The following is a 12407-nucleotide window of genomic DNA, read 5'->3' as shown; positions in this document are numbered from 1 at the left end:
TTATTCGTGATGATGGCACGCACTACTAACACGAGCTCTTGAACGCTTCACAACGCATGAGAGAGCGCACCATGCGAGTGCAAAGTAGCTCGGGTATGTCGTATTACAATGTAATGGCCACAGTACGGGTTCTGCACACGGACTACAGTTCGCTATCGCCCTTTTAGGTAAAATAAATTGAAAAAGGAATTGTGAAATGCTTTATAATAAAATAAAGCATTTCACAATTCATTTTTCAATTTATTTTACCTAAAAGGGCGATAGCGAACTGTAGTCCGTGTTAAATTGTACTACAACTGAAGCGGTTAAAAAACATTTTTGCTATTATACAGCCACACACTGTTCCTGCGTATGTGAGTATGCCACCGTGCACCACCAGCGCAGCATCGTCTGATTTGTCTCTACAACTCTCCACCACCAACCGGTCAGAACCAACCTCGCGAGCAATGCGTTGTTTATGGTGCCGCTGCCAGCTGTTCCAAGACACTGTCACCAAAAACTGTCAATTACATTAAGCAACACAATGCAATCAACAATGCCAATCACCAGTCAACAAATATAGCTGCGCAAAACTACACGCAAACTGCTATCAAAATATACTATAAGGTACCAACGCTCTTTTTTTTTTTTTGCGCTCATCCTGTCTGCTCCTTTCTGTGTCCGTGTTCACTTCGCACTACAAGCCAAGACCATGTTACCGTAACAATTCGCCCAACTGTCTATCCTTTTGCACCAACGCTCTTGTCTCTACAACAGTACACTACCAACCAACCACAAAAAGAGATGTTTGTTAACACAACATATGTTGGGAGCACCCAACAACACCGTGATGTCAAATAGACGTAGGCCGGAACTACTAGATGGCGCTATTTATTTTCCAGTTTTGCAAAAAAAATCCAATCAGCACACGACGCGGGCAGAGGCATGGCCAAGGCAATAGTATCATCGAAGTGGATCGTTTCAGAATACAACCCCAGCTCGCATTCTCAGCAATTGCTCAGTTTACTGGCACAAACATGCCGGTTGCTCGCCCTAGATTCAGTGGAGTGCCCATCACTAAATGCTAGTGTGAAGAAATGCGAGAGCACTTCTTTGGCTACCCTATCGCATTTTAGTCTGTCTTTACTCTATTACATGCATAGCAGGCAATGATGCAGAAATACCTAATGCAATCATTGAGATCTCACTCCCTGCATTTTCGAGCGCAGATGTTTTTGATTCGCAACGTTTTCTACCAAATAAGCACTTCATATATATTAAAACTATAACATGTGGACTCCAATTTACGTCATATCCCACATTACTTGTGCTTCTTGGCATTGGAGACACCAAACAAGTGGTTTCCCAAAATCTTGGCAATTTTCTTCACGATTTTCACAGCCTCATCCCTGCTCCCCCACTTCCTTTCCTGCTCATTCTCCCCAGGCAAGTCGTTTCCAAATGCTTTTTGCCTGGGCTATCTCCAACTTCTGGTTGAAAATAAACGACTGATTGATTGATATTCAGACACCAATGCTTCCATAATGTTTCGGCAGAAATTAAAATGATAGTTAATTCTATGCCTGCCTTTTTTGTGCAAGATAAATATGTCAAAGATTTGCACAGGGAAAGCAATGGTGATGCAAAGTTGGCAGTATGTACACATCTGCTGCATCCATTGCGTGCCTAGCAAGATTTCAAAATTGAATAGAGAAGCTCCGCAATACCACCGTTACTTTTGGATTTGAATATTACTTATTCTTTAGAGTCAGAAAAAGCTTCACCGATTGCTCGCTTTTGGCACTTTACAAAAACTTTCACTTATTACATGTAGCCCACCCAACAACTTTCTTGTCTCCAATTTTAAAAATGATTTGTAATTTTCTGAAGTGCCATCTGCGACCGAAAAACAGAACCAGACCCATGGATGCTCAGATTGTGTTCCGTAGTACAAATTGATCCTTTTTATCATGGATGTATGATAAAAAGCTTGTTGGTAGTAGATGTGCAAGATCTGCAATCTTATCTCAACTATAGGAGGTATAAACACTTATAATGCACCTCTTACTCTTAATGCACCGTTATAAGCATCAACCTTAGGAGGGCCAGTCTGAATGACATGATTTTACTGGACAACAAACACAGTGCTGCTTCCATCTGGCATTCACTGAAAGGCCAGCAAGATATACACCAATGAAAAGAGCAAAAAAGTTGAGATATTGATCAGACGCAAAGATAATCCCGTCTTTAGTGGTTAAGGCGCTTGTGCGCAAGGTACCAATTGCTAACGCAATGAGGACCAAGTCAAAGCCTTGACACTGTTGCTTCCTTCAAGAAACGTCACTTTAAAGCAGTGCTATGTTCGCTGTACTTGTTCACTTGCCTGTCCTGTTGATAGTGCATTTTTGCAAGTTCCACAATTATCACCATAAAACAGAAAATGCATAACTACGTCAGACAACACTGTCCCACATGCCTTTTGGTTCTGCACTGCTACAGAAAGTTGTCAGCAATCACCGAGAAATTTGGTGATGCACATACCTTCCGGGAGGAGGAAGAAGATGAAGCAGTCCCACCGGCGCTTGGTGTCGAAGCGACTGGTGTCGGTGCCCCCGTAGCACTCGATCCGCTGCTCCCAGCTCCGATGCTCATGATCTTGCGCTTTAGCCGGCTTGGGCACTTGTCCAGGATGGCCAGGAACTCGGACGTCAGCTCTGAGGAATTAAAATGTGCGCCGAGAGAATTCAAGATGAGCACGGGCAAAGCAGGTTACTGCAAACTCCACTCTACAGACCCCACTGCAAGTGTCTCCTAAGTTTTACTCGCAGTCATCAGCAGCCTATTTGATGTCCACCGCAGGAGCCTTTTCCAGCATTTGTAATAACACATTTTGTATCTGCAGATACAATGCTATGCCCCCAAATTTCCTAATTTCATCAGCACCTAGTGCTCTTCTGTCCTTTACTGCATTACCTATTTGCTCTCTAACCCACACCTTTATTCAGCTGCTCACCGCACTGCCCTTAGCTTCTATGTTAATCTCCAAGTTTCTCACGGCACCATCCATTCTCTCACAGCACCATCCCCTCTGAGGGAGAGCGCAACCCTTCACATGCGGAAAGCCCCAGCTGTTTTCCTTTCCCTCACATTCACTGTGCTCTCATCACTCACTTTCCTTCCCTCTTTTCACGTCGCTCAAACACCTCCTGGGCAGTCATTTTAGGAGACAGTTTTGCTTCCCCTAGTTTTCACCTGGCACTGGAAATATTATCTCCACTGGACATATGGCGCTGTGCCAAGCTTGCTCTCTTTGCACAACGCCAAGAGCACTGTTGGCCATATACGTTACCCATACAGAGCCTAGTCTCATGGAAGTGAAGCTAGCTCCTAATATGATCACCCAAGAATACTACCCCGGCATGTATGGAATGCACAAAATCATGTGCAAAGATCGAACCGATTAGCCACCGGAAGGCGCACAGATCACATCAGATACATGCGCTGTATGCAGTTCAGAGCTTTCCATCTAAACGTAAGGACATAACTTCTCATGCGTCTGCTGTTAGGTTCCCAGTTTCACACGAGCCATCGTATGAGACATGACATGCAAGAAGGCACTGTCTCATGCCGACACTGCTGGTTGCCACCTCGGAAGAGAATGATGGCATAGATGCTGCCGTGCCTGCACCTATGTTCACAGATGTGCAACGTAGCATCAACATTAGGAGACTCGTCTGTGCAGGCAACGCCGTAAGTGACCTCCTTGCAGACACTGCTGCACTTGAAAGCTTTTGCTGTGTGGCTCGAAGAAAGTCTGTAAGAAACTGACCGAAGAATGTTTTGGCATGCTGGCGGATGCAGATTGCGGTATGCTAAATTTCTGCCATAAAGCATGACTGGCACCTGCACTGCAGTATTCTCTTCACATTTACTTTTCTTAAGGTTTTGGTTTTTCAGTCCTGCAGAGTATCATCCTATACTTTTAACTGAAGCTCCCCGCGATTCCGTCACGCAAAATAATGTATTATATGCATACCATACATACTCACGTAATGAATGCACTTTCGTTTATCACACAAAAAATAGAAAGGTTGCATCTATTAGTGGAGTAAATTTGATGGCAACTTTTTCAAAGCATTGAAAATTTAAATGTAAGATGGTAATGACTTGAAAAATGAGTTAGACGACTTACCTTTGCAGTATAAATGCATGTCTACTATTGCGAACCATGACACCTATTTAACTGCACTTCACTCTGCATTAGAATCATCAGACCCGTCATCTGAGTCACTAGCTGCTTCATCCACATCAAAGTTCCCCAACAGCTCGTCTTTGCTGCCGCTTCCAGCCGTCTGCTGTATTGCAAGCATCATGTTGAGGCGCTGCTTTCCAGCACCTGTTCTGACACGCACACAGTGTGCTCCTCTTTCTTCGACAGTCCTGCTCATTGGCATGCTGAAGCTTATATCGGTATCTGATCAGCGCTTCTGTTTTGTGAGCAAATAAAACTCCCTGTCCTGGGGCAGGCGTATCACAAATCTGGGAAAAGTGAGGATGTTCTCGTAGCAACAAGGCAGTCATTCATAAAACTATGTTTGTCTTCTCAAGCACAGTCCACTGCACCTTAACTCGCTTTAAAATCTGTGGAGGCAATGCCATGCTTTTTCACCATGGCTCGTGTCTGCATGTTGATAATTTCATCCAATATGGCACAGCCTTCTTTTCGCAGCTTCCCAACATATTTGAGGACTTTCCACACGAGAAAATTTTCCGATCTTTAGCCCTTGGAAGCTGCAACACGTCTGATTCACAGTGAGCAGCTTGTAGTGCACACAGACTTCAGCAACACTGAACTGCCTTCGGCAGCACGATTCCAGTGCATACTGCACGACCTCTAGGGGGGGGGGGGCACATAGGTCTTGAAAACCGAAAATCACACACACACAAAAAAAACTTTTTGGAAACTACTTGTTTTGGCATCTATAATGCCTTATCTACACTATATCAAAGCAATTTACCAAAAACGCATCCGAAGTGTCCGAAAATAATTATTTTGTCAGCGCAAACAGTTAGAAAAGTACCCAAAATCATGCAGAAGTTCTACCTTTCAGTTTCCCACATACTTGCCGACAATGGCCACATAGGAAAAGCGCAAATGCAAAACAATCAGGGGCCAGTCTGACGAAGCTCGCGATGGACGTGGCCCTCCTACTGACTCAGGATGTCGGCACACTGAGAAGTACCTTCCGATTGGCTATTGCTATGGCAACTAGTGACCTGACATTGACAGTGCAGCAGGCCTGCTAGTGGGCATACTTCAAAAACTGTTCATCCACCATTTCTTTGCTGATCAAATTGCAAACCTAAGCGGCAAATCGAGCCTCTCTAATAAAAGAAAAAATGTTTGAAGCCAGACATGCGTCTATGGAAAGAGAAGCGCAAGCCATCTCTGCTTCTCACGGCAAGAAAGATGCGGCGGTTGTCACAAGCTTCAGGCAAGCCGATGATAAGATCGTGCAGGAGATAAGTGACTGCCTTGTGCAATCTCGTACTGCATTGGCAATAACACAATGGTGAAGCTAGCCACTGTCCTTTGTCCTAGCTTGCACCTTTACTCTGGAGACTGCAGATGATGTGCCGATACCTATTCCTGCGCCTGTTTTGCATACACAGGTTCGTGTTGGTGCATTCCAGATCCTGTTACAAGCTTATATGTGCACCTAATGTCAAAATCGACGGAGCCGTTCTTGTGTTTTTATTATTTCCTGGTTTTGAAGCTTGAAATTTACGTTTTCCCAGTTTCTTTTTTTTCTATTTTTTTTCTCAAATATACAGTGTAGACCACTTAAGACGTAAGTCGCGGGAGTTGTAAAAATCTGCACTATAAGCAGTACCACGTTATAACCACAGCATGCTTTTTTCGGCTATTGCCTATGCCACACGGACCACACATCTTTAAAACAGAATTACATATTTCACTCGCACACAATGCAACACTATCGCAATACAGCACAGAAACCAAGTTCTCTTGACAAGTGCGGCATCAGCGGAACGCTGTTATTTTTGTCTTGTGATTTTTTTTAACGGCGCTTAGAACAATTTCGTCCTCAACAAGGCTTAAGCACTGAAGCGCTTTCTCACTCAAACTGTTCTTCGCGCAGTACATCTTCACTTTGCTGAGGTATTCCAAAGCGTCTTTGCACTGGACATCTGGGTCTGGCGTCGGGTCGACATTGTCATCTGACTCATCTTCGGTTGCAAGCTCCGCGTTAACGCGCACCGCTGCGACGATCGCATCATCCCTGCTCGCTTCCTCGCAGACAGGAAGCTCCGACTCACCGGCATCAACATATTCTTGGAAGGTGTCTGTAGCAGAAACAAACTTGCTTTCAACAAGGCCGGAACACACATCGTCGGTGTTGACCGCCTCATCGACAACATTGTCGTCTCTGCATTGCGCATAAAGCCTGCTTTGTTGAAGCACTTGCTTATTGTAGTGGCTTTTACCTGCCACCACGAAGCGGCAACCATATCAACCGCACCCCTTAAATTCACTTTAAGAGGCTGCTGCTGCTGCATGCCCAGCAAAACTCTTTCGCAGATGCGTTAATGCCTTTACGGTTGTGATGACACCCTGGGAGAGGCTGACATTTGCAGTCGTGTTGGCAGGCAGAAACTTTAACTTGACTGCAGTCAACTAAGCTTGATGTTGTGGGCTGTGCAATTGTCGAGAATGAGCACGACCTGTCGCTTCTCTGCCACCATGTCTTCGTCGAACTTGAAAAGCCAGCTTGTGAACATGTCTTGTGTCATCATCGCCTTTTTGTTGCATTTGTATGTCACTGGCAGGCACTCTCGCTTTTTAAAGCAATGTAGCCTTGCTGATTTTCCAACGACAAACAGGTGGCGCTTGTTGCTTCCAACCATGTTAGCGCAGAACAACACAGTTATGCGCTCTTTTGAGGCCTTGCGGCCAGAGCAGGCTTCACGTCTCAGTGCAAGAGTGCGGTTGGGCAGAAGGTATAAAATACGCCAGCTTCGTCGGCATTGTATACATCTGCACTGTATATATTTTTTTAAGTCTCATGTTCGGATTGGCACTGTGTCCCTTCTACTCATTCAATTCTCATCATTCTTGTTTTGTCTGAATGCTGGCGAGTCAGAGCGCATAAAAACTATGATATGGTGTCTTAGGACACAGGTATATTTTGAAATCCTGTAGAAATCACCAATAATTAACATTTGTAAAGCTGCAACATTAGAATTTCTTAACTTCGTCTAAAGTACAGATACACACATCAGTATGCTAAGTGTTTCTATGGAACATACTTGCTTAACTTTAGCTGTACATTTTTTGTAAGTCACATCCCAAAATTTTAACACAAGAATTGTAACTTCATTTAATGACTTACAAAAAGAAGACTAATTGCATATTTGTAATCAGCACACAAGATTGGATGTGTCCTGCATATTTCATGTGTCTAGAGAGAATAACAAAAATTTTTGCTCCAGTGTCGATGTCCCCCCATATTTAGTGCTGTTTCTTTTTCTTATAACACATATTTTAGCCTCCATCCAATACTCAAGCCTATAAATATCTCAACACCAAAAACAGACTGTACTAAATTTTGTTTGCAGAACAGAACCTAATCTGTACTCTATGAAAAAGAGTGCTTGCTATAGTTCATCCTTTAATCCTTATGCGATCTAACCATGCCTTCAAATAATTTTTTATCATACCATTTATTTTTCATTGTGGCCTTAAACAATCGAAGTGAAGTGCTAATTATCTTAGGAACTAATTGACTTACAGCAAAACTATTTACGCATTTGAGATCAGCACAAATATCTTAGTAGGACTGTAACATTTAATTAATATCGAACACTATTTCAACAGCAGTGTCCCCCCCTCCACCTCCTTTCAACTTAAACCAGCCTTAAAATTATGGCCCATCACACAGAGCGGAACCAAAGATAGGCATATAAGCAAGCAACAAACACAAATTCGAGCCGACCACTATGATGACCCTGTTGACAGAGCAAGAGCGCCAGTTGTCCCTTCTTCACTTGGACTCTCCCATGTACAGCACCTGGCCTCGCATTGCACTATCTCTAAGAGTAAACTTGCTGTTGAAGAGAGAAGTTGTGTGTCTCTTGCTCTTTCGAGTCTGCAAGGTGCCTTTATGCAGACACTGGTGGCAAGCATGCAGAAAGAACAGGCTGAGAACTATCTGAAGCAAGAGCACAAACACACTGCTCCTCTCCCCATTCCTGCTCATTGGCACTTGATCAGCAATTGAGTTTTGTGCGCAAATTAAGTGCGCTTGCTCTAATTATATGTGCCAGAGTAAAAGATTCTAGTCCCAACCAAAAACTACAGCACAGCCATCCGATAGTGGGAGTGCACAGGACCAAGGCTGGGGGTGCAATTACTATGAGGGGAAAAACAATGAAATTTAGTGGGGATTTTAGCAGTAAATGCAAGAGAAATGCATTAGCATTACATCACACCTTACTTATGTTCCGGATCCACGATCTGAACCGCTTTCGCCATATTGCAAAGTGTTGTTGAGGAGCCTGCTCAACACATGTCCTGCCTCTTCGAGGAGCACAGGGCAATCAACACATGCACTTTGTCCACATCGCAGATCGCCTTCAAGATACAGCGGCCGTGCCATAAGCAGCAGCCGCCGGAGTAGAACCCCTCTCCCTCCCCCCTACCCCTGTGCCTCGCATGCAAAAGACACGGGGCTTGCACCCCACCTTCCTGCCTCGCGGGCACGATTATGGAGCCGTGATCATTGGTTTAGCATAGAAAAAAAATTGGACATCGTGCTATCAAATGCAGCACAATGTCGTCGGTGCAGGCACGTGAAAGGCATCTACCGTTGACTACGGTGCGCGGCATTTGGGATGTGAACAAGAAGTTGCTCAGCAGTGCTGCTGCAACTGCGAAAAGGTGTCTGCTACGAGGCTCGACCTTTCGAGGTTAGATTTTTCATTATTGCTGCCTCTCTTATTGTCGAAGTGTCACGTAACAACAGTGATGAGTACGACACAGAAAGCGACAGCACGGGCGATTCAGGCCCAACAGTGGCAGAATCTGCGCATTAAATCAGCCTCGTGCAGTGAGTTTGAGGCTGCTGTCGTCGCTGCTAGTTCGCCACGGCATCAAACGAAAAGAAGACTTGTCGCGCAAGGTAAATAAATACTGCAGGTTTTTTGCCCTTTCATCGCACTCTCTCTCAATTCCGTATTTATAGGTAAGTGAGCAATCTCCCGTTATTTCGGTTAAGTAGCACCACCGTTTAGTATGCACTTTTTTCCGAGCTCCAGAAAACTACAGTTTAACGAGGTGTCACTGTATGCGTGTGCGTAATATATATATACAGTCGCCGACCGATTTTCCAGACTCCAAAAATTCGGACATGCCCGATTATTCGGTCAGCTTCGCGGCACCGCCATTCTCCCTATAGACCATAATGTATAACAACTGCCGAAAGTTCGGACACGTTGCCACCTCTCGTTTGATTTTTCGGACACTCCTTGAGCCAACTCGATCGAGAGCATCATGCACCAACTATGACCGGCGCATAGTTCGACTTGCTGAACGCCATTCTGTTTTGAACAGAGCCGCCTCCTTGCTGCCCCAAGAAGTGGCGCTACTGGAAATCCCCGCTCATCATCATCGTTTCTGTCTGGTTCTATAGAGTGGCTCTACAGCAGTTCCGGTTTCAGTTTAGTAAGCCATGTCAAGACAATCCAGCAGCTGATTTGTTTCCTCGCGCACGACGCTGTGAGCAGGCTACGTTTTTCGTTTGTACGACTGGTGACAGCACGGTGTACGGAAACATTGCGTCAAGTGTCTAATGGCGCCGACAGTGCCCGCGCAGACTTCGCTGGGGAATGCCGGCAAGCGGGTGTCGGGAGGCCTATTTGTCGCCTTCTGATGTTCTCCCTACTGACGCGGAAAATGTTCTGCCGAGACCTGCGCAGTGGCTACATTGGGGTCCCGAACACCGTCTCATTGGAGAACAACACCACCCTCCCTCTTTCCTATCCCTCCATGACCTTTTGCACAATGGAACACGGTACGTTTCCTGTCAGCATGCGCGTGCCATATTGAGCCGCGATCGTCGGCTCTCCTCACGCGCTTTCAGGAAAGGCACTCGGCTGTCATGCGCTACCATCAGTGGCCGGAACAAGCAGACGACATCTGCTGCTGCAATTTTTGGGGTTGCGATGATTACTCAAGGAAAAAAGAAACTCTTATTTATGATGGGCAATGTGAGGGGTGCGAGCATTATGCGAGTGTGAGAATTACGCGAGTAGATATGGTAATGCCTCTTGCAGGCATTATCAACTGTAGCACTCACTTCACCTTTTGGCTAATCACATAACCTTACGTGCAGTGCAACATTAGAGCTTGCATCCAAGGACAGCTTCGTCTTTTAACGGTATCTTCCTCTAATAGCGTGGTTGCAGTGAACCAGATTGCAGCAGTGCCAAACTTCACGGTTATGCGCCAGCGACAAACACTGCTGTAGAAATCAAAGCTAGGATGTATCCTGAAGTTTATTTATTTATTTATTTATTTACAATACTGCCAGTCTTATTGCGGGACCATAGCAGGGGCAATTAATACAGTGCAGTAGCATACAGATATACATATTCTTCTCGGGCAGCAACATAACATTGAATACAAGTAGGCAAAAGAGATAAATTGGTCGTCGGAAAAATATATAAGAATACATCGTTGACAATGGCAGGCCCAACTTCACAAGCAGTCAACTTCGCATGCATGACAAGTTGTAAAAATGATTTTCTTTATCAAAGGTTAGCAGACACAACTAATACATTGCTACTGCGGATTCATCAAACGCTCTATCCGTGATGAAAATGAAGATAATGAATGAGTACTAGTAATATCAAGACCCAGACAATTCGATTCGCTATAGTAAGAGGAAAAAACAGAATTCTTGAACGTGTCATTATGGCATACATACTCGGTTAGAGTGCATGAGTGTTTGTGCCGCGATGGTCGTGATTGTGAGTACGTTATGCATTTTTGCAGATCAATTTTGTAGTGATTGTGTAATAATTGATATTAAAATTTTAAACGTGCCTGCTTTGCTCTTAATGATAGTCTCGTAAGGCTAGATGAACCTGAAAGCTATGTTGGGGAGTCAGTGCACTTATATTTATTATGAATAATCCGTAGCACTTTACGTTGAAGAGCCTGAAGTTTTGTAAGTTGAGTTACTGATTGGGCGAACCAAACTGTGTTCACATATTCTAAGATTGCCCTTACAAATGTTTTGTAGGCGAGGAGTTTAGTAGATACTGGCGTGGATCGTAAGCATCTCCTGATGAAGAAAAGTTTTCGTAAAGCAGCAGATGTGAGGTTAGCAATATAAGAGTCCCACCTCAGGTCAGAAGACAGCGTGATACCTAGATATTTATGTTGTCAGACTTATGTTGTACGACTTATGTTGTAAGCCATTTATAGAATAGGAAAAGCATGATGGGTGCTTTTTTCTTGTTGCGCTCATACAAACAGATTTTTTCATGACAGCTGTTGCACACTGTGACAAGCGCATCAGTTTTTCAAAGCAGGTATAAATTGATTTACCTTTCACTTGCGCATGAGCTCGTACCTTTAATATACAGGCACTCACTCATGGGGAAAAAAGACAAAGTGCAGCCTTAACACGAGAATACACACTGTGTGTACGAAACCCTGTGGGCTTTCAGGTACGCCAGGTTATATAGTAAACACCTTAACCAACCAACCAGGCTGCTGCGGGTGGGGGCCACTAGCACCGACAGGCTGGGGCAAGAAGACTGACCTTCAAGCAGCTCCGCGGTGCAGCTCTGCTCGACGTACCAGAACCAGTCCTTGTTCTCGCTGGACTTGGGTATCTGCAAAGGGCCACACAAGCTCCGCAAAAATGTCCAGAACCGAGACTGGAGGTCCCTGGGCAATCACTGGGAAGCGTGCAGCAAAGCCACTCACTTCCCAGTTGGACCACTTGCAGGCCAGGTGGATGCAGAGGCAGGCCACCACTCGAGGCTTGTACTGCAGGCACATCATCGTCAGGTGCAGGCTGAGCGGGAAAGACACACAGCACGTCAACTCTCACCACAGACGTGGGTCAAAAAATATGTCGCACATGCATCCTAAGCTCTTAGCTATTGTCCAGACTGACACCTTTGAAGACAATTCGTACTGAATGCTGCTTAACTAAGAGCTCCAGGTGTACACTACTCCAGACTAAATTGCTCATTCGCTTGTGCTCAGATTCATCTATACAGTACTAAGTACAGTCTGTACAATCCAGCTGAGTATGATCTGCTGTTAAAGATAACACTCAAATTAGTGTTACGGGGTCGATTACACTTGTTTAGACAGGAATGCCTCAGCACCT

General features: G+C 44.8%; 1 protein-coding gene across 1 annotated transcript in view; it reads right to left on the bottom strand.

Moving 5' to 3' along the window:
* The window catches only part of CycT (Cyclin T), a 36063-nt gene that overhangs the window by 5398 nt on the left and 18258 nt on the right, over positions 1-12407 (bottom strand). The window contains exons 7-9 of the mRNA XM_065454653.2: positions 11996-12086; positions 11829-11901; positions 2521-2693 (exon numbers count right to left, since the gene is read on the bottom strand). Coding sequence (XP_065310725.1) covers positions 2521-2693; positions 11829-11901; positions 11996-12086 — 337 coding nt within the window. The remainder of the gene's footprint in view (positions 1-2520; positions 2694-11828; positions 11902-11995; positions 12087-12407) is intronic.

This window comes from Dermacentor albipictus, chromosome 10, assembly GCF_038994185.2.
Source record: "Dermacentor albipictus isolate Rhodes 1998 colony chromosome 10, USDA_Dalb.pri_finalv2, whole genome shotgun sequence".
In the NCBI taxonomy this organism is placed as follows: Eukaryota; Metazoa; Arthropoda; class Arachnida; order Ixodida; family Ixodidae; genus Dermacentor; species Dermacentor albipictus.
This window is presented reverse-complemented; position numbering and strand designations above follow the sequence as displayed.